This window comes from Prionailurus bengalensis, chromosome C1 (genome assembly GCF_016509475.1).
Source record: "Prionailurus bengalensis isolate Pbe53 chromosome C1, Fcat_Pben_1.1_paternal_pri, whole genome shotgun sequence".
Taxonomy (NCBI): Eukaryota; Metazoa; Chordata; class Mammalia; order Carnivora; family Felidae; genus Prionailurus; species Prionailurus bengalensis.
The window spans coordinates 100,419,070-100,441,638 of NC_057345.1; the positions used below are offsets into that span (position 1 = coordinate 100,419,070).

General features: G+C 49.3%; 1 protein-coding gene across 1 annotated transcript in view; it reads left to right on the forward strand.

Moving 5' to 3' along the window:
• The window catches only part of PTGFRN (prostaglandin F2 receptor inhibitor), an 87,875-nt gene that overhangs the window by 40,554 nt on the left and 24,752 nt on the right, over positions 1-22,569 (forward strand). Inside the window, exons 2-4 of the mRNA XM_043575944.1 lie at positions 1,797-2,165; positions 5,236-5,649; positions 9,905-10,285. Coding sequence (XP_043431879.1) covers positions 1,797-2,165; positions 5,236-5,649; positions 9,905-10,285 — 1,164 coding nt within the window. The remainder of the gene's footprint in view (positions 1-1,796; positions 2,166-5,235; positions 5,650-9,904; positions 10,286-22,569) is intronic.

The following is a 22,569-nucleotide window of genomic DNA, read 5'->3' on the forward strand; positions in this document are numbered from 1 at the left end:
TGAAAATACATAACAGAAGTTCCCATTTTATTGAGCTCTTATAACACGGCAGACTCTCAGCCAGGCATTTTCCGTTTCACAAATTCAGTAAATCCTTCTTTCCCCATTTTATAGTTGAGGCAGCCAGAGCTAAGAGAGTTCAGTCTCTTCGGTTTCCTTCAGAGTGTATACTCCTATCAGAGTGTATTTGAGGGCAAATCTGGTGTGGTAGTTGTTCTTACAACTAAGCTTTCTAGGGAAATTACTCAATTTTGTATGTGATTTCTGTATAAGACATAACTGATTCCCTTATAAAAATCTAATTTCTTTGTATTGGGCATGAGCTCTTTCCAGTCCTTCTAATCACTTCATACTTGCTTTTTAAAAAATTTTTTTTCACGTTTATTTAGTTTTGAGAGAGAAAGAGTGCAAGAGGGGGAGGGGCAGAGGGAGAGAGACAGAGACAGAATCTGAAGCAGGTTCCAGGCTCCGAGCTGTCTGCACAGAGCCTGATGGCGGGGCTCGAACTCACAAACCATGAGGTCATGACCTGAGCCGAAGTCGGACGCCTAACTGAGCCACCCAGGTGCCCCTCTTGTCTTTCCATTATAATTGTTAGTATAGTGTTGATTTTGTTCAGTTTTTTTTTAAAACAAGGAGTATTTTTTTTTTAATTCTTGTGATTTTTGAGTGAGTTCCTTTTGACCTAGCCATGCCTGACGTTAATACTGAAGAAAAAGAGTTAATTTCGAGAAATCTAGTGAATGTGTACTCATCCTAGTACAAGGTATATGAATACCCAAACTTAGACCTCCTGGATATATCAGAGCCCATGGCTTCCCCTTTGCCTTAGTGCTGTACCAGTTTGCTCATAAAACTGGCCATCAGGCAGGAGCCAGACAAGTTCATTTGGTCCAAATTGAAATGCTGTACACAGGTCATAAATGTACCACAAAATCACCCTCAAGTTCATGGGAAAGATGACATCTTAAAGGCCACATAGGTGCGGTCCCCCGGGCCCTATCAGAGGCCTGGGAGGTATGTGCTCTCGGAGCAGGGAACACCAGTAAACTCTTGGCTTTGTCCTCTGAACTCGGCAAGCTGCCACGTTCCTAACAACGCCCAGCAACCAGCCAGACAAGGCACTGTCTCCCTTTGTGTTTCCCTATCCTCATTCTGAATTTAGATCAGGGTGAAGAGTAGAGAGAAGGAAATGAGCCAGAAAATAGAAAATTAATACTTGGTGGAGTCGTCATATTTTAATATTAATTTATAGGCAATGTCAGATAACCGGAGTTAAATCTTTTTATCAGCAGGCTGCTCTCGGGTTTCGGGATTGGCATCCATCAGTGTAAATCAGGTCCTCAGGAGCCCTAGGGAATGGTCTCCAGGGATGAGGGTTGATCCAGGGTGGGCAGAAATGTAAATACTTGATTAGCTGTGTCCTTTTCTTTCGCACCAACCCTAAAATATTTCTGCATCACGCTGAGTGACAATGGTATGTTAAATAGTAACGGGAGGGAAGAAGCCATTCAGGTTTACGGTTAGCCTACTTTTAATACTTGTCTTCTTCCCCGCCAATCCTAGGAAACTGTTGTGTGAGAGGCACGCACTTGAGGGTTGTATTCCTGGCTCGGGGTTCTAGGGATGGGCTTAACCTTCTCAGATCGAGGCAGCGCCTCATTTTTCCCAGCGGGCCACATGTCACATTTTTGCCACAAGCCTGTGAGCAGGAACACCCAACGGGGTTTTGACCCATTTATCCTGGGATGACCTTCCACGACTCAATGCCTGCCCGTCCTCTCTTGTCATTGCAGCTCTGTGTCGAGGGCGTGTGGTGAGAGTCCCCTCGGGGAGCCTGGTGCGGGTGGTGGGCACCGAGCTGGTCATCCCCTGCAACGTGAGCGACTATGACGGTCCCAGCGAGCAGAACTTCGACTGGAGCTTCTCGTCTTCGGGCAGCAGCTTCGTGGAGCTGGCCAGCACCTGGGAGGCGGGCTTCCCGGCCCAGCCGTACCGGGAGCGCCTGCAGAGGGGTGAGATCCTGCTGCGGCGGACCGCCAACGATGGCGTGGAGCTCCACATCAAGAATGTCCAGCCCTCGGACCAGGGCCACTACAAGTGTTCCACCCCCAGCACCGACGCCACTGTCCAGGGCAACTATGAGGATATAGTGCAGGTTAAAGGTATAGCCTCTCGGGAGGAGGGGGGTGGGGCGTCGCGTCAGGGGCTAGACCTTCCGCTGCCACTCGGCGGGGGGTAACTTTGCCAAGAAAGGAGACTCCTCTGGGGCTCTGCTCCCTCCGTCCAATGGACAGAAAGAAGCACCTTACCTGCTTAACAGCAGAGGGTAGGCGGGGTCGCCTGGGAGGGTCCTTTCTCTTCACTGTGATTCTGACCCATCCTTGGCTGGCGTGGTGGCAGGGCCCAGGTCTGGGCCAGGCTGCCCGCACTCGCTCCAATGACTGGCTGGACAGCCGTGTGGCCGTGGGCATGCTACATGGCTCCACTTCTCCTCTGTGAAACGGTGCTCCCCTTAAAGGCTCCGAGCACAAGGTGATTAGCAGATTTGCAGTGAGAAGGTGATGGTCATGATAACGTTCACTCTCATGAGACTATCACATGCTTCCAAGCTTGTGCCCTTCATGATCTCAGTGCCCACTCTAGAATTTGTGTGGGTTCTCTGTAGAGACAGGACGACGTGGTCACTGCTAGCTTACAATGGACCCTGCTAGCTTATTGGCCTCTCTGCGGAGAATCATACCTTACATACCTGGAATGTTTGGGGTGCGGTTTGGTTTGTTTGCTTGTTTTCTGTTTCCCAAGTCCTATTAGATTTATTCCCACCTTTGATTCTCTGAACCCAATGAAGAAGACCAGGCAGGATATTTGCCTAATTTACACATGAGGAAGTGGAAGAGCATAGGTTAATTACTTGCCTAAAATTCTCTCAGCTAATTAGTAAATAAGCAAGAACAAACTATTTTCATTTGGGGCCAGCAAAATAGAAACATTATTGTTATTACTTAATTATGCATTTATTCGTACCCTGCCTTGTTCCAAAAAAGTATTTATTTATGTATTTTTTTTAAGTTTGTTTATTTTTGAGAGAGAGAGAGCAAGAGTGCACGAGCAGAGGAGGGGCAGAGAGAGAGGGGCACAGAGGATGCAAAGCCGGCTGACAGCAGGGAGACTGATGAGGGGCTCAAATTGATGAACTGTGAGATCCTGACCTGAGCCCCAGTTGGACGCTGAACTGACTGAGCCACCCAGGCGCCCCGCCGTAAAGCATTTATATTAGAGCAGGGACTGTAGGTAACGATTGGGCATGTAGAAGATGTACACGATGATCTAAAAAAAAGGGGGCAGACCCAAGTATCTGTTCTCTCTGTAATCATGCGCAGAACCCTGCCATGTTGCAGCTGCTGTTCCCCCGCCCCCCACCCCATTCAACCATCGTGAGGGAATAAAACAGCCACATGCATTATGTAGGTATTGACACATCAAATCTGCCTCTTCCATCACCTCTTCCTTATTCTAACAGAAAATCCTAAAGATGTCTTTTAGAAAAAAGTCCCATGAGACATTCTTTTTTTTTTTTTTTTTTTTTTTCAACGTTTATTTTTATTTTTGGGACAGAAAGAGACAGAGCATGAACAGGGGAGGGGCAGAGAGAGAGGGAGACACAGAATCGGAAACAGGCTCCAGGCTCTGAGCCATCAGCCCAGAGCCCGACGCGGGGCTCGAACTCACGGACCGCGAAATCGTGACCTGGCTGAAGTCGGACGCTTAACCGACTGCGCCACCCAGGCGCCCCCCATGAGACATTCTTGATTGCAGTTCAATAATGTGTTGCTTTTAGTCACACACACGCCCTACCTCTATTAGGTCAGATGCACACTTATGTCCCCTGTAATTCTCATGTTGAGGAGTAAGGGGCAGCCGGAGAATTTCCCCTACCCTTTTCCCCAGTGGTTTCCTGTTTCTTCTCCAGTCTTTGGAAGGAAGAAGCAAGGAGAGGCTTTCCTTGGGTGAGGAAAGGAGATAGATAAACGGTCACAAAAGAGACTGGCTGGCTGCCCAGGTGGCGCCTTCGGTGCCTGCCCGGCACGGTCCAGGGTCTGTGTGGCCCTCGGCTTCGTGGCTGTGTGCTAACAGATAACTGGCCACGGGAACGGAGTCATGTGAACCAGACTCACAGACCGATGTATATACTAGAAGGTCATTCGTTGTGCAGTAGAGATGGTCTTTAGGATAGGTCTTTCTAAAGATGTAGTTTTGTCTTAAGGACGCTGAATTCCTTTCTCGGTGTGGAATGTCGAGAAAAACGGAAGAGATCATGAATAGGGGTGTTTGAGGATTCTTTTATCCAGCTTGTAGACCAGCCTGGGAGATTGTCCTTGCCCCCTGGTAGAGGCCACTTTTCTGGTTACCTCGCTTATAACTTCCCTTCCTAACATGCACTCACCAACACTTTCTTGATTTCTGGCCCCTTATTCTAGACTCTGTAAAGAGGCAGCCTTTTCCCAAATGGCCCTAATAGAGTAAATAGCTGAGGCTTCAGGTTTCCTTAAAGGGTTCCTATCCTGCAGAAACTTTCTGCTCACCCTAGTTATTCTTAGGAATTTCCTGGGCCTCAGGGCACAGGCAGCTCATGCCATGCTTTTGCCGTCTTCCCATCATGCTGATTTATCTGCTAGGAGATTCTTCAGGCTCCCTATTGCAGCCCTGTGCCCGAACAGAGGAGCGTTTGACAGTAACAGCTAGTTATCTTCCAGCTTTGCCGAGTGCCAGGCACCTTCCCTTATCACTCCTTTAACTCCCTCAACTCCCTGAGATGGGCCCAGTTGTCATCCCTGTTTAGAGATGAGGAAACTGAGGCACAGGGTAGTAAAGCAACTTGTTCAAGGGTGGCAGAAACGCATCCCCAGGGCACAACTCCCAAAAGGGAGTGTTTTCCATCCAGCTGGGGGGGGGGGGGGGCGGGGGGGAAATGTCTTCTTAGTGCCTCTTATTTTTTCTTTTTTCTTTTTTTCTTTTCCTTTTTTCTTTTTTCCTTTTTTTTCTTTTTCTTTTTCTTTTCTTTTTTTTTTTTTTGCCTTACGCACAAATTAAAATGGGGAGTGTTCCCACGTGGGCATTAAACAGGGCAGGGGCGCAGGGCCGCTCCCCCTGGGGCCAGAAAGCCCTAGAAGGGGCTGGTGCCTGCAGGGGCCGGGGGTGCGACGCGACTGACGCCTCGCCTTCCTCCCGCAGTGTTGGCCGATGCCCTGCAGGTGGGTGCCGTTGCGCCGCCCGAGCCGGGCCTGAGCCTGCGCCTGGGCGAGCCGTTCGAGCTGCGCTGCTCGGCCTCCACGGCGTCGCCGCTGCACACGCACCTGGCGCTGCTATGGGAGCTGCAGCGGGGCACGGCCCGGCGGAGCGTGCTGGCCCTGACCCACGAGGGCCGCTTCCGCCCGGGGCCCGGCTACGAGCAGCGCTACCGCGTGGGAGATGTGCGCCTGGACACCGTGGGCGCCGACGGCTACCGCCTGTCTGTGGCCCGCGCCCTGGCCGCGGACCAGGGCTCCTACAGGTGCGTGGTCAGCGAGTGGATCGGAGAGCAGGGCAGCTGGCAGGAGATTCAGGAGAAAGCCGTGGACGTGGCCACCGTGCTGATCCAGCCGACAGGTGAGCTCCTGGGACTTATCCGGTTGGCACCCTGGCCTGTGTTCTGGCCGGTGCTGGGGAAAGAAACAGGCGGGAGGGAGCCCTGTCCTTTGCTGACAGGTCACCTGCGGCCTGGCTTTGAGGGGATGGGGGAGTAGGTGGTGGTGACAGCTGGGGAAAGGCGCATTGGTGTTGTGCCGTGTGCCTGTAGTGTGGCTTTACAGCTGCTTCCCGTCTGGATTCATACTCAGGGGACGCTGCCGGTTGCAGAAGATACTAAGACAGTTTGTTGACTGAAAGCTTAAGTCCCTTTAAGTGTCAGAGTGAGGTCTGACCTGGTGTTCCGAGGGGCTTTGGGGCTGAGCTGTCCCCACCCTGCTCCCTTTATTGTGTTTTGGCTTTATCTTGCTCGGGTGTTCCCTGAATTTCCGAATCCTCCATTCTGCACAGCTGGTGGGGATGTGTGTCTGTCTCATGCGCAGACCTCTCGTCCATCTTGGGTCCTCTGGGTCCCCTCAGATGGGCCGTGCCCTGCTAGGTGAGACTTCTCTAGGGCCGGGCCTCTTCTCATTCCATGTATGACACACACCCCAGGAGCAAGCATCTGGCCCTGGGGTCTCCATGCAAGAAGTTCTGCGTCCTCTCATCTGTGAAGTAGCCTTTGTTTCTTTTAAAAAAAAAAAAAAAAAAAAAAGAAGCCAACCCTTTCCTATTCCTACTGGAGAAGTAAGAAAATACAAGAGACATTTAGGAAAAGCCATGAAAAGACAGGTAAGAGAAAATCAAGCTGTTGTTGACTCAGTATCCAACAGGCATTAATGGAGAGGGGTTTGAGGAATGTTTCCAGGCACCGTAGAACCTCCAGCTCTGACAAAGACAGCGTAAAGAGACCATCTCAAGATGTGGTCCTTGCTGTGGATGGATGGCTGTCCTTGGTTTTCTGGGAATCTAACGTTCACATCTGTTGCTGCCGCCCCCTGCTTTGTACGGTGGGAAGACAGACTCATTTCCTCAGTGTAAAGTGTGAATGTGTGGCCACTCTGTAACTCAGACGGGAAGGAAAACAGGAAACCGTGCACACGGGGAGTATTTTTCCTCTGCAGACTGCATGGTCCTGAGCATTTTGCTTTCCATTTATACCACTGCCCAGGAATTGGGTTTGGTAAAAAAGCAGGTTCCTGAGTGACCGCAGCCATTAGTGAGGTGAGGCGGGAGGTGCTCTTGCCGAGGAAGGATGCTACCCATCGCAGTCAGTCTTGGTTCCACTGGCCGCAGAAATCACTTTCTAAATGGACTCAGGTCACCTTCCTTTGAAGATGTGATCTGCCTGGAATCTGTCCTAAGAAGCTGGGATATTCAGCTTGTATCAGACAACTCTTCTCACAGGGCAGAGGATTAAGAGTTTCAGCTTTGCAACACGTTACCTTTTTGTGCAGGAATCTCAGCTGTAAAGGTATTTGTTATTTCAAACAAGCCACAGAACCCATAATAGCTAGTATAAGACTTGAAAACTCTGAGCCTGGATGTACTAGCCTCTGACTCTCACCTGAGCCTGGGGTTCGTAACCATTTTGTGCCATGGGTCGCTTTGACGGTCTTTTGACAGTCCACAGATGCTTTCTCAGAATTAACATGTTTTAACTTCTAAAATGCATATTTGAGGTGACAAAGGAAAACAATTACATTAAAATAGTTATCAAAATATTTTCAGACAAATTTGTTATGTAGTAATATTGTGCTTTATTCATTCATTAAGTAATCTGTAGTTGGCAGGCTTAGTAACTACTGTAGTTTCCAAGTAGCAATGGATGCAAATGATATTTTAAGATATGTGCAACAATTACAACGTCATTTGAAAATATCTGTGGCCTCTTTTTTTTTTTTTGTTTTGAGAGCAAGAGAGAGATCACACATGTGCACAAAGGCAAGATTTTTTTCCCATCCATGTCACAGAGTTTCTCAACTGTCTTCTTGGACTCCAGGTTGAGAGCCACCACACTGGAGTGCTGGCCTTTCTCTTTTGTCAACACCTGCACTCTCCAGAATTACCTTCTTAAATATTCTTATTGCATTGTTATGATAAACAGCCCAAAGCCACTTAAACAGTGGGGCTGTGTAAAATATGTGGCAATACCCGCCTCCCCGCCGTGTTGGGAGTGGTCTGGTTCGTGCACATCTTGGTGTCTGATTTATGGGTTCAGTTCTGTCCAGCCCGAGAAAGCTTCACCACCACAGGCTTTGTCTGAGGTATCCCCTTGCATTACGAGTCCTTAGAAATGATTCTCCTTTTTCTTTCGCCTGCACTTTCCTGTCTCCCAGCTGTGAACCAGCCCCCCCCCGCCCCACCCCACCCCACCCCCCAGTCCAGAACATACGGGAACAATGGTTAGTGATGTGACAAGCTATTTCGCAACTTGCGGAGAGAAAATTACAAAGTGAACTATTCAGTTGAAGAGCCGTTTCTGCCGATATTCCTAAAGCTAAGAATCCGTTTTCTCCATATGTGCAGTCTACAGCTGTGTATTTACCCCTGCTTCCCTCACGTGTCTCTCTCCTGAGCCTCCTTCTGCCTCCAGCCACACAGAGGGACGCTAGCAGCATTCCAGGGTCTCTGACCACAGGCATCATATGTGGGGCTGTTCACCACAGCACAGGCTCAGAGCAGAAGTTTCCATACTGACTCCTCTCCAAAGATGCCCTCAAATTACTTTTGGCCCCTTTCAAGAGGTGAAGGAGGAGGCACAATTTGGAGGGTGAAAAATTCGACTTATCAGTTCTCTTTTATAATATACCCACTTCATTTTCCATCTTCGTCAAGGTGGGTCTTGAACGTGGCCTGAAATGGTTGTCGGAAATGTTGTCAGGCTCTGGAAATACTCCTGTGAAAACCATCTACTCCAGAGGGCCTGGGCTTTGGGGTTGGGCCATTTCTGAACTAGGCACCAGCCTTTGTTACTGAGCTTACTCAGGATAGCTGACGCTGAGCCAGTCTTGCTGGAAGACCAGGATTGCGCCTGCACTTGAACCCCCTGGGAGACGTTAGCTATTTCTCATTTAAGCAGTTGTTCCCAGAGCATTACCACGAATTGAATGTTTTTCTACTCTGATTACAGATGTTCAACTTCTTTAAAAAAAAAAAAAAAAAACAACGCTCGAATAAAGTAAAACGTTTCCATGTAAAAAGCTTTGACAGGGGAATGCTGAAACCAGATCTGTCTAGAGACTGTGACACCAAATACTTCAATGCTTCATCTAAATATAGTCTACTTTTAATCATCCACACTCATGCGAGAAGGCAGTGGTGTGGAGAGTTCAAAAGTCATGGCGTTTTGCAAAGTTTCAGAATATATGCTTTATGTTTGACTTTAAGGTGGGCGTGTCTAACGGAATATATGATGCTCTAAGTACATTGCATTTTGAAGACTTGACTCAATATTGAGTATTGTCTGGTTTCACTTTCCTGGTCCTTCTGTTTAGGATTTTCTCCTGTTGTGCCCAGAAGATGTTTCCACCCTTACCTCCTGCCCGCCAGCCTCTAACCCCAAGGCCCTAGTCCCAAACTAGTTACGTCAGCCAGTCAGAACTGAGCTGTCTGTAGAAGCACCCAAGTTTTATCACACACATGGTGAAACTATAATTGTAGTTTTGCGATGTTCCGACTTCTTTTCAAACGGTCGCCTGTGTGACCTTGGGCAACTTACTTAACTTCTCTGTGCTTCAGTTTCCTTGTCAGTAAAAGGGAGACAATGCTAGTACTTACCTCCTAGGGTTGTTTTGAAGGTTAGTATTTACAAGGCACTCAGAATAGTGCCTGGCACATAGTAAGTGTATTAGTGTTTGCTGCTGTTAGTATTTTCGTGGAATGAAAAGAAACGAGTTATAGCTCCTTATTCAGTAAATATTTCTCACACACTTACAGTTGCACAGAGCCTTCTGACTTTAATGCCATAAATAAGATAAAAGGAGAGGAGGATCTAGGAGCACATGGGTGGCTCAGCCAGTTGAGCATCCGACTTCGGCTCAGGTCTTGATCTCGTGGTTTGTGAGTTCGGGCCACACATCGGACTCTGTGCCATCAGCCAGAGTCTGGCTGGGATCCTCTCTTCCCCACCTCTCTCTGCCCTTACCTGTCTTGCACATGCACTCTGGGTCTCAAAATAAACATTAAAAAAAAATAATAAATAAATAAATAAAGAGGATCTAAAGCAGGGAGGGGCAAACATAACCCTGTTTATCTAGATGGGTTTTTTGTTTTGTTTTTTTTTTTCATTTTCAAGTTCTGCGAGTGGCTGTGGCCAGGAATGTGTCTGTGGCTGAAGGAAAGGGGTTGGACCTGACCTGCAACATCACAACCGACCGAGCAGACGACGTCCGACCTGAGGTGACATGGTACTTCAGCAGGACGCCTGATGGCGCTTGGCCTGGCGCCCCCGTGCTGGCACGGCTGGACCGGGATTCCCTGGTGCACAGCTCTCCTCACGTGGCCCTGAGTCACGTGGATGCACGCTCCTACCATTTACTGGTTCGAGACGTTAGCAAGGAAAACTCCGGCTACTATTTCTGCCACGTGGCGCTCTGGGCACCCGGACACAACAGGAGCTGGCACAAGGTGGCAGAGGCCAGGTCTGCCCCAGCCAGTGTGGATGTGACCTGGCTAGGTGAGTGCCTGGTGGGGGTGGGGGTGGGGGGCGGGGTGGCTCTTAGCCTTGCTGGCTCCCTCCCTTCCCTGGGATATCTGGATGAGTTAGAGCACTGTGCCTTTTGCGTGATCTTGGCGTTCTTTACATCGGGACCAGCATACTTTAGCCTGGCTAGATCCCAAGGTGGGGGGAAGGAGGGGCAAAGCAGGCTGAAATAGAATCTGGCAGGCAAGGGCAATGTTTGGATAATGTGGCCTCGGTTGTCTCAATACCCTCATTTGAGAGGATATAGTTTCCTTTTGTTGTCAAGATTTGCAGGGTCGGCCCCTCCGAAGGGCTCTTTGAAATGGATCTTTGTTGGAGCGAGAGCACTGCCATTCTCCCTTTCCTTTTCCTATACTCTGAGGTGCTCACTGGCAGGAGCTGGTGCCTTCCTAAAGCCCAGAGCGGAAAGAGAATTCCTTCAGTTAATGGAATGCAATTTTTTTTTTTTTTTTTTTTTTGCTGAATGCCCTGGAATCCCCAAATGATTTTATTTGCAGCTGCCAGTTCAGTGCAGGGGTCTTCCTGCTCCCCAGGCTCTTCTGGTGGGCCCTCCCACCGGCTGCCAGTCCCCGCTGGAGGAGCAGGGCGGTTCTCACCTGTTGACCACCTTGACCCTCACTTTATAACAACTCCGCATGTGTGTGAAATTGTCGTGCCCTCGTCTTTTTTTGCCATTCTCATCTCCCCCGGCCCTTGTTCTCCTACACGCTTGCCCCCACCCAGGGCTGACTTTCCTCATTTTTGTTCCTCTCTTATAATTAATTACAGAGAAGCTTAAGCAGGATCGGGGACGAGCGGAGATCGGGGTGCACCATTACACAGGTGGGGACGGGCCCACTTGTCAGACTCTTCTGTTTTGAGCTTGATCTCTCCACCATCCCATGGCTGTTCTGAGCCCTGATGCAGGCATTGGGCTCTGCTGTGATTGTTAGTAGGTAAACCACATCTGTAAAGGCCAGGAAATCATTTCCTCCTTTGTCTGATGCTAAGTACCCTCCCACCATGACCCCCATCCCACACTTCGCTCTTCCTCGTCTCAGTGTCAAAAGTCTCCCGGGTCAGTGGCACGTTCACTGTCTGTTTCTTCCTAATTTATTGGCAGAGAGGGGGAGCCGGCAAGTGGGGAACAGAGGGGGCAGGGAGGGGACGAGGAATAAGAGTGTGAGCAGAAGGTATGGCCGATTCAGAGCGAGACCAGGCAGGGTGTTAATCATCCCTGGTAGCAAAGTGATTCTTTGATATCTGCACAGTAAAAGGAGCAGGGTTTATCTGGCGAGCTTTTATTCCTGCCGTCTGAGCCCTGTGCGAGAGTCTCACTATGAAGTACTGAACTGGAGCAATGTTGGCCCAGCTAGAACTCTCCTTAGCAACCTTCAAAATAAAACAGATGTTGTCAGCACCGAAAGAAGATTTTTCATCTCTGGAGCTGAATTTGTCTCCCGGCTCTGATCCTTGGTGCATTGTATGGTGCGTCAAATCCCAGCGCCGACTCCTGGTCCCCCCTCCTCTCCAACTTAGAATCACAGCTCTGGTGGGGCTTTTTTTTTTTTTTTCTTTTCTTTTTTTTAGAAAGCGCCGCCTGCAATCCAGTGTGAGGGCCTCTCTGAAGTGCTGGTGTACTGATCCCGGCGTCGCCTGGGGGAGATGCAGGGACTGTCAGAAAGCAGGAGGGTTGCTCCGGGAGGGAATGGGCTCTTTTAACTGGAAAGGATTTGTTGGTGGCCGTGTCCTCCAGAGAGTGAGAAGAAATAGAGAGACTAAATGGTGGGAAAAGGCTCCATTATTGTCCCAAGGATCCAGCCGTCTGTTTGTCCGCAGAGTGCCGGCACCACTGTCAGGAAAGTCATCAGCGTGCTTTACCCTGACCGATGGAAGGTTTGTAGAACGCCCACATCTTGTGCGGCGCTCTGCACTTGGTGGGCACTCGGGCAACATTGGCCGAATGGATAGATAAACATGGAGAGTATTAAAGCATGTGCATAGGAAAACAAGAATTGCAAGGAAAGCAATCGTGTTCAGCTTCCAGAATGCACAGAGATATGTGCAGAAGGGTAACTTTCTGGGGGTGTAAGTGGTAGAAACCCCGCCTGTGTTCTTTTTCTTCCTCTTAAACCTCCTCCTTCCCCGTGCCTGTGACTCACTCCATTACAGCTGCCCGGACACTTATCAGGGGTGAGTCGGGCACGAGTACAGCAGCAGACCTTTCTCCAGGACCTCCCCTTTGGACTCTGCCCAGAGACGGATGGGCCTGGCCTGACACTCTATGATTATCTCTAGATCCACGACGTGTATGTGCGTGCATGTGGACACCTTACCGCATGCACCTTGGGGGCTGTTGGAGGTGACTGAGAGGTGTCCAAGAAAAATAGGAAGACAGGCGACGTGCCAAGGACTCTGTTTATGTAGGTCATTTTACATTATGTGACTATGGAATGTTGTCACAAAACTGCATCTTGCGAAAGTTGCTTCCCTAGGCAGGTGTTACACAGAACTTTCCGTTTTGCTACTTGACACGTTAAAAATAATAATTACCGTTTATCAAACACTTACTGTACACCGGGCACTGAGCTAAGGGCTTTACGTGCATTAAATATTTGATCCCCACGATAACCTCATGAGTGAGGTACTGCCCTATTCCCATCTGAGAACCATGGATTTTTATTTTGGTTATGATTTTGAGGGTTAGGATTTAGGGAAGGACTCTCCAGCATTCATTTCTTTAAAAAAAAAATTTTTTTTAACATTTATTCACTTTTATTTATTTATTTATTTTTTAATTTTTTTTTCAACGTTTATTTATTTTTGGGACAGAGAGAGACAGAGCATGAACGGGGGAGGGGCAGAGAGAGAGGGAGACACAGAATCGGAAACAGGCTCCAGGCTCTGAGCCATCAGCCCAGAGCCTGACGCGGGGCTCGAACTCATGGGCCGCGAGATCGTGACCTGGCTGAAGTCGGACGCTTAACTGACTGCGCCACCCAGGCGCCCCAACATTTATTCACTTGAGAGACAGAGCTCACGTGAGTGGGGGAGGGGCAGAGAGAGAGGAAGACACAGAATCTGAAGCAGGCTCCAGGCTCTGAGCCGTCAGCACAGAGCCCAGTGCAGGGCTCGAACCTACGAACTGAGATCATGACCTGAGCCAAAGTCGGATGCTTGACTGACTGAGCCACCCAGGCACACTGAGACCCCATTTCTTTCTTTTTTTTTTTTTTTTAACATTTTTATTCATTTTTGAGAGACAGAGACAGTGTGAGCAGGGGAGGGGCAGACAGAGGGGGAGACACAGAATCCGAAGCAGGCTCCAGGCTCCGAGCTGTCAGCACAGAGCCCGACGTGGGGCTCGAACTCATGAACCGTGAGATCATGACCCGAGCTGAAGTCGGATGCTCAACCGACTGAGCCACCCAGGCGCCCTGGGACCCCATTTCTTAATGAGAGAGGAGCAAGGTCATATTCCAAAAGGGCATGAGGCTTGGAAACATAACTGCAGACATGTGTGGAAAATAGAATCTACCAAATGGTGAGTGCTTGTTTCTTTTATTTCAAAAGAAACGTTTAGAATGACTTATAGAGAATTATGTCGCAGAGTCAAGTCTGTTCCAAGTATTGTCATCTTTTTGTTTTTTTATGTTTATTTTTGAGAGAGAAAGAATGTGAGCAGGGGAGGGGCAGAGAGAGAGGGAGATACAAAATCCGAAGCGGGCTCCAGGCTCCAAGCTATCAGGACAGAGCCTGACCTGGGGTTCGAACTCAGGAACCACGAGATCACGACCTGAGCCAAAGTCAGACGCCTGACTGACTGAGCCAGCGGGCCCCCCCAAGTATTATTATCTTATGTAGAAACATTCTGGGCTCTTGTAATCTGCTTTACCCCTGAAACTGTAAAGCATAAAGTTTTAAAAGCTGGGCCGTTCTTGTCCTGATGGCTTGGGGTTAGTGTACTGAGCAGAGGAGGGAGTCGAAGCTGATTGGGGTCTTCTCGTCTCGTACGTTCCATTGTGTTAACCAGACAGAGATGCATGGGTCTGGTGAGTCCAAGAGCACTTGAAGCAGCCGGGAGGGCTGTGATGGTTTTGTAGAGGGTAAGAAAAAGCCTCTTTTACTTAGGATTTGTGTCCTACTTTTGAAGGAGAGAAAAAAGATTTAAGTTGGCTTGCAAAATGAAGCCCGATTTAAAGCAGGAGATATAAAAATAAAACCAAGATCAAAAGGGGTGAGAAACAAATCAAAGAATAGATATCGCAAGGTGGTTGGGATCCATTAGTTAGCTCCACTTGAGTGCTGAATTTGCTTCTGAAGTTTTGAAGAGTTGGGGCAAGAAGAAATGTGATTGTGCAGTTCACCTCTGATGAAGGAAAACAGAGAGAGCCAAACTTTCTGTTGGCACTGAATTTATCATGTGCTTTTTTTATGGAAGGGCATCGGAGAACATAATGGACAGTGCTTTCAACTGTTCCTTTATGAAAGGCTCTGAGTGATTGTTTAAATGGATGTTTCTCATATCCACTCTATAAAAGCTGAGGGCGTAAATCTTAAGTGTGTGAAGGAGTTTCTGTAAGAAGCTGTTACTATGGAGGACAAACGTTGCTTTGTGTTGACCCAATTTGGTATATGGCTAAAACGAGAGGCTCTGGAGGAAGGGTTGGTTGATCTACACAGCAGGCCACCTCTCTCTGCAGTTGGATGCCTGAAATGAGTCTTTGGCACGAGTTGGATCCTAATCAGTTTATGGTTGAGCTGTCTGCCCAAAGTACCAGACCTCTGCGGTATTAATTGGTGGGCGTTCCGTGGGTTTCGGCTACAAGAACAGGAGGAGGCAGAGCTGAGCCAGGCTTTTCAGTCCCAAGAACCTGATTTGCATTCTTCCCCACCAGAGGACTGTCCCCTCTTCCAGCCGTGTGCCAGCGAGGAAGGTAATTATTTTCCTTTAAAGGGAGCTGCTAATCTGCTAAGTACTTGGTAGAGACTTCAGAGTTCTGGGCCATCCACAGGAGATAAGATTCAGATCTGCAGAACTTATGGGCGACTGTTATCAGCTGTCTGTCCGGGGTTATCTCTGGAGGCAGAGTAGCATGTGGGCCAGTGCTGGAGAGCGGGGATGTGCTCCACCGCTCTCTAGGCATGTTATCTTGGGTGCGTTGCTAAGGTTGTGAGGCTTCGGTTTTCTAGGTTTCCATGGAACGCTGCCTATGAAGTGCTTTTAGCACAGTGACCGGCGCTCGAGTCCTCTCTACATCCTCTTGGCGGCGATAACGAGGATTTATTGGAAGGGAGGGTCAATATATAACGTACTCTTCCGCACCAAGTCCTTAACCAAGTAAGACGTGGGAGTGTGTCTCAGGGCATGGAGGGACTAAGGATGTGGGTCCCGGAGTCAGCTGCTCCCGAGGAGAGGGGGTCGAGCTGACCACGCCCAGCCCCTTTCCTGCCCCTGCTCCCCCCAAACCCGGCAGTTCACTCTTCCTTCTCTGGGATCGGTGAGGAGGATGAAGCGAGAGAGGAAACTGCATGAGGTCGTCCAAACGTTGCTACTTTCTTCTGTGAAGTGGCCGACGCGGAAAACAACCTCCCAATCATGGTCCTGAAGGTGGGGTAGGGGGTCTCCCCCAAACAACGGGTTTTGATAGACTGTTTAAACCTCAGAGAATACGTAATTGTTACGCAGATGGCGAGAGCGGCCACTCTTGACAATTAGCCAGCCGGTTCGCTGCCCCCGTAGTACCTGCCCAGTGCGAGGCAACAGAACTGCCTTGGGCAGACACGGGGGCACGCCCTCTCCCGTTTCCTCTAACTCGTGCTTGCAGCCTGCCCATCTGATTAGCTCTCCGAAGTTAACAAGGCTGCAGAGCGGGTATTAGAGCTGGGCCCTGTCGCACACAGTTTGGGATTAGTGCCTCGGCTGTGATTACCACTCTCGTCTTCTGGGATGTTGGTGGGTTTTGAGAAAGTGTTCACAACCGGGTATGTAAGGAGGCTGTGCACTTCGGTCCTGGTGGGGGAGCCAGGCCAGGATCCTGCTCACATGCGCGGTGCAAGACCTGAGGCTTCCAACTTCACACCTCTGGGCTCTGGGTTTTGTTTTGCTTTTTTTTTTTTTTTTTTTTTTCTATTTAGGAAACGTACGTGGAAATAGTACCTATATTCAAAGGTTGTTAAGATTAAGCAAGAACGCGAGGAAATGTATATGGCACGGCGTGTGGTGTATGGAAAGTCCTCAATAAATGCCGGCCGCTATGATGCCGTGTGCTTATGTATGTGTGTAATTCCTGTTCGAGGAAAGGAGGCAATCTGTGTGAAAACGTCCAGTGCAGGCCCTACACACAGTAGGCACAAATTACCTGCTTTAACAAATGAGCCAAGGCTTGTGACAGCTTCTCATTGTGTTTGAAAGTTGTAACAAGGGAGTTCAATGACATATATTGAAAAAAACAAGTCTTTCTTTGGGCAGGGGGTGGGGAGTCTATTAGAGACTGTAGCTTTGGTGGGGGGTGGCGGTGTATATATGAGCAGAGAGCCTCGTGGAGCCAGATTAGGGAGCAGACCCTTGTTTCTAAGAATAGTAGTGATGATGTCATGCTTAGTCTGGTCTCTGTGAAAGGGCTCACAGTGTGGGTGAGTTGTTTGTTAATTTTTTAAAACTTTTTGGAATATAAATGTAAAAAAAAACTCACGCAGAAGCGGAAAGAACCATCAGCTTCAGTAATTGCCAGGAGTTTGCTGATTGTATTTTGTCTCTCTTCCCTCCCGCAGACAGACAGACAGACAGACACACACACTTTTTCTGGTAGAATTTAAAGCATATCCCAGACATCATGTCATTTTGCCATTAAGTACTTTCGTGTGCATCCTTAACTGATAAGCAGGTTTTTAAACATAACCACCATTGCATTCTTAGCTGATTTCTTGATGAGATCAAGCAGGATAAATCAGTAGTGAAATGCTTATGCCACAAACGAGCATTTTTATGCAAAATATTAAACTTATTCCAATTCGGCAAACGGTTTAATATCATTTACGTACAAGGCACTACATGCCTGGCACAGAAGGAGGAATTAGGTAGCTGGTCTCTGGCCCTGGGAAGCGACGTACAGAAGGTCCATAAGACATACCTATAATAATAATCAAAGTTCAAGGCAGTGTTCAGATGAAAGGCTTGGAGAGCAGGGAGCCTGGTGGGTGTTGGGTCTCTGTGAAGGTTTGTTGAACAAGAAGCAGAGGTATGACAGGTGAATTCCAAGTAGGCGTTCTCTGGTCAGTAGAGAAGGCTATACAGAAGACGAATGTGCGTGATGGAGTTCGAGGAACGGGCACAGTTCTCCACAAACAAGGTTTAAAATCGCAAAACAACAAAAAGGGAAAATTTCTACTCGTGTGCCAAAACAAAACTGAAAGAAGAACCCACCTGTACTCCCGCTGTTCTGACATAGAGGGGCCGTGTATGCCTCCTCCAGGAGTCCAAGTCGAAAGTCGGCCTGAAAGGCTGGTGGGTAGTTCACATGGCCTTTGAACATCCTTTAAATCACTGGAACCTGTGCCTTGTAAGTTCACAAGCCGAGCACCCACTTGTTTTTGTTCGTCTTTGCAGTAGGGGGGGCCTAAGATTTAGTCTTAACAGAGAAGGAGACCAGCCAGTCAACGAGAATCTCCTGTCCTGCTGAACTAGACGTTCAGAGCAGCCCCGCCGTGCTCTGCCTTCTCTGTGTTTGGATTCATCGGGTTTAAACTGACTCACTTGGGGGTGGGGTGTGGAATGGAACGGGGGAGTCTGTTCAGTCGTCTCTTCAACAGCCACCGGGCAGGTGTCGCAGGTGCCGAGGTAGAGGGAGCGGCAGGAAGGGAGGTAGAAAGCCTGGAAGCGTGGGAGGAGGTCAGGGAATGAGGAGAGGTGTCACCCCAGGGGAATGTAGAATAGATATAAGAAGGCAGCAGGCGGTGAGGCCAGATAAATGGGGTAGACTCACACTCACGAGAGCCTCGTGTGCCAGGCTGGGGAGTGTGCCCATCACCCTGGAGGTGAGAAGGAAAGCCATGGGAAGTTTACAGTACAGATGACCTGATACCTGTGTCCGCCTGGAGGTGGGTTAATTACTTAAAATAGTCTCGGCCAGAGGCAGAGAGGGCCGGGATGAGGGCGGTGTTCATGAGGCTCCCACTTTTGTTCACAGATACTTCCAGAGCACCTACGGTGTGCAGGTCCTGGAATGGGAGCAGTGTGAGGCTTAGGGCCCCTCGGAGTGGAGAGTCGGACACGGCACACGCCTTGAGCAGAGGTGACCTGGAGAGCGAATGGTGGGTGTGGCAGCAGGAACAGTAATTGGGAAGTTAGGAGGAGGAGCTGGCCGAGTCTGGAGCGGGAGTCAGCTGTGTGTGCACGCACATGTATGTGCGAGTGTGTATGAGTATGTGCTTATGTATGGGTGTGCATGTGTTTGTGAACGTGTGCTTGCGTATGTGTGTGCATGCGTGTATGTATGAGTGTGTATGTGTATGAACGTGTGCTTATGTATGTGTGTGCATGCGTGTATGTACAAGTGTGTATGTGTATGAACGTGTGCTTATGTATGTGTATGCATGCGTGTGTGTACGAGTGTGTATGTGTATGAATGTGTGCTTATGTATGTGTGTACATATGTGTGTGTAGGAGTGTGTGTGTGTATGAATGTGTGCTTACGTATGTGTGCATGTGTGTGTACGAGTATGTGTATGAATGTGTGCTTACATACGTGTGCATGCATGTGTACAAGTGTGTGTGAATGTGTGCTTATGTATGTGTGCATGTGTGTGTACGAGTGTGTATGTGTATGAATGCGTGTTTGCGTGTGTCCATGCATGTATGAGTGTGTGTACGTATGCGTATGAGTGTGTATGTGTGTGTGTAACGTATGAATGTGTGCTTTGTGTGAGCATATGAATGTGCTTGTATATGTGAGCATGTGTGCATATATGAATGTGCGTATGTGTATGCGTGCATGTATGAATGTGCTTGTGCATGTGTGTGCCTGCATGCATGTGTGTGTATTATATATTTGCATGCGTGTTTGTGCGCGTGTACATTGGCAGAGGCAGGTGGGGAGCGAGGTGATGGTACAAATGTGGTACGCTGGCCATGCTACGGACACACCCACCTGAGATGCCTAGAAGCCAGCTCTGTGCTGGTGTTCAGGTCTGAGCCTAAGGAGGAACCCAGGGAAGCAGCTGGGTTCCAGTATCCAGGGAATGAGCTGTGGGGGGGCCTTGTGGTCTGACCACAGATGTTACTGCTTCTCTACCATCCATCTTTCATGGTAATTTTAATAGCTTTATTTTCAGCATGCCTCTGGAGGAATATGCTCAGGGGAAGAAAGTAAACCAGCAAGGACTGAAGGGCTTATTTAAAAAAATATTTTGGTGGGGGGGTGCCTGGGTGCTCAGTCAGTTAGGCGTCCGACTTCAACTCAGGTCATGATCTCACGGTTCATGGGTTCAAACCCCCGCGTCGGGCTCTGTGCTGACAGCTCGGAGCCTGGAGCCTGCTTTGGATTCTGTGTCTGCCTTTCTGCTTCTCCCCCACTCATGCTCTGTCTCTCTCTCAAAAATAAACAAACATTAAAAACATTAATTTGAAAAAATTAAAAAAAAATTTTTTTTTAAGTTTGTCTATTTTTGAGAGAAAGAGAGCGTGAATGGGAAGGGCAGAGAGAAAGAGGGAGACACAGAATCCGAAGCAGGCTCCAGGCTCCGAGCTGTCAGCACAGAGCCCGACGCGGGGCTCGAACCCACGAACCGTAAGATCATGACCTGAGCCGAAGTCGGACGCTTAACCGACTGAGCCCCCAGGTACCCCCTGAAGGGCTTATTTTTAAGAGCTGGTGACTGCTAAGGAAACAGAAGAAAAATCCGACAGCTTGCTTCTCGGCCATTTGGATGGTGCTGGTCATGCAGGCTTAGGTGACGGCACGTGGAGGGGAGCTGCCTCTGTGGGTGAGATTCCTGGTGATGGTGCCATACCAGTGTCGTTGCCAGGCACGACATTCCATGATGCTACAGGTCATTGTGCCAGTCAGTGGGAGTGAGAAAATAGTTTTGAAGACGGAACGTGGTTCATCCGGGAGGCGAGGCTGTCCTTGAAAGGCGTTAGAAAGGATATGGCCCTGGGTTCAGATCCCACTTTGGAGCTGTATGGGCACGTGACTGACCTCTTTAAAGCTCTGCTTCCTCAGATATGAGCTGGGAATGATGAATGGTAGTTCGCCAATATGCACGTGTGCCCGTATATATACGTATACGTGTGTGTGCATAGGCGTACACACACGTGCCAGGCACCAGTGTAAGCACTTTTGTGTATATTTTAACTCCTTTTTTTAAAAAACATTTTATTTTTAAATGATCTCTATACCCAACGTGGGGCTCGAACTTACAACCCTGAGATCAAGAGTCACACGCTCTACCGACAGAGCCAGCCGCGTGCAGCCTGTATAGTTTAACTCTTAGTCCTCACAAGCAGCATTGCGAGCCAGTAACTGCTCCTATCTCTATTTTTATAGGTGAGGCACCAGAGAGGTTAAGTAGTCTGCCCAAGTGCACAGCAAGTAGATGGCCAAGCCAGGATTCGAACAGTCTGCCTCCGGATCCCTGGCTCTTCACCACTGCCCTTTACTGCCTCAGTTTGTTGTTCTGGTTAACATGGAACTACATGAAGGGTCTTCGTGTTCTGCTCGTAATGGGGGTGGGATCCGTGCGTGGCAGTGGCTTCTCCTGCCGTGTCACGAGCACTCTTGGTGTGTCTCTCCAGGTCAGTCCTGACAGAGCAGTGCGATCTTGCCATGCACCCGGCCAGTCCACTGCTGTCCTTGCCGCGTGAGAGGAACCTGGTTGTCCTGTCTGCGCTCAGGTAGCTCTGGCAAAGTCTGCCAGGAGGAAAGGGTCTGAAGCCTGGGATGTAGAGTAATCTGGGAAGGTCTTAGGCACGGGACGGCGTAAAGGCATTTGGGTGGTATTTATTCCACAGGTGGTGTCATTGCCGAGGCAGCATGGGGTGCCAGCCTTGTGCCCAGGAGGCAGGACACCTCCCAGCTGTGCGACTCTAGCACATTCACCTGTCCGATGAGGAGGCAGTGTGGCGTGCTGGCAGCCCATGCTGTTTCCGTAACCTCCACCCCGCGGCACGGCGTGCTCCTGTTGGTGGGCCAGGTCCCCTTGGTTTAACTATATATGCCACAGGGCCTACCCTCACTTGCAATGAAATGCTTGTGAAGATGCCATTTGAAGGCGTTAGGATTTTGCGTTCTTTCCATTTCCTGGCCACTGAATCATTCTTGGAGAAGTCATGATGTTACACATTTTATTAGAGGTGTAAATCACAGAACAGTTCCTTGACCTCAGCAGTTTATAATCTGAATGAGTCATCAATAAAAGCAGCGTTAAATAAAACTAAACTGTTTGGGGCGATGGGAATAAAGATCGCCGTAGCAGATGGAAAGTTCCCTTTAGGGAGAATTAGTTTTCTCCTGGCGGACCATATGCCACAAGAGAAGAATGTGACTTTCTGTAAAAGCCAGGCAGCACACATTGATTGAGTGCCCGCTGCATACAAGGCTGTGTATCTGGCACTTGGGGAGGAGATCTTCAATGGTAATAACAGGGACGCTGCTGTACGAGCGTACCTCCACGGCTTATGGGAGCAGGGAGAAAGGGTGCCACACTCTGGGGACCCCGAAGGTGGACACAGAGGAGGGTACAGTGAAGGATGAGTGGAAGTTTGCAGGGCGGTCAGGAGGAGACGGCCACTGCCAGCAGGTGACCACAGTGGTGTGACACGGTGTGGGGGCTGGAGAACCTCAGATCGTTGAGAATGACCCGAGGAGGGGGTGGAAGGCCACAGAGAGGTTCTAATGCCAGTTCCTTGGCAAATGTGGAGGAAGGCCTTGGGGACAGCAGAGACAGAAACATGGAGTGGTAAAAATGGATGAGATGGGTGCAGCGAACCTCCGAGGAAGGAGGGTTTTCACATGAGGGGAGAATAAAAGTGAGAGGGCTGTGACGGCAGTCAGGGGACGCCAGGAGGGCGCTGGCTTCCCTCCCACCCCCGGCAGAACGTGCACCTGGCAGGGATGTGGCGTGGTCCCAAGAGAGCCCGCTCTGCTCTCCCGTGTGCGGGAACTATGTGGGAGAGTCACGTGGGGCAGCGAAGACAGTGTCGTGTGGGGAGGCTGTACTGACTACTGAACACACTGAGCGGAAAAAAATCAGAGGACCAGGAAAGTGAGGATGAGAAT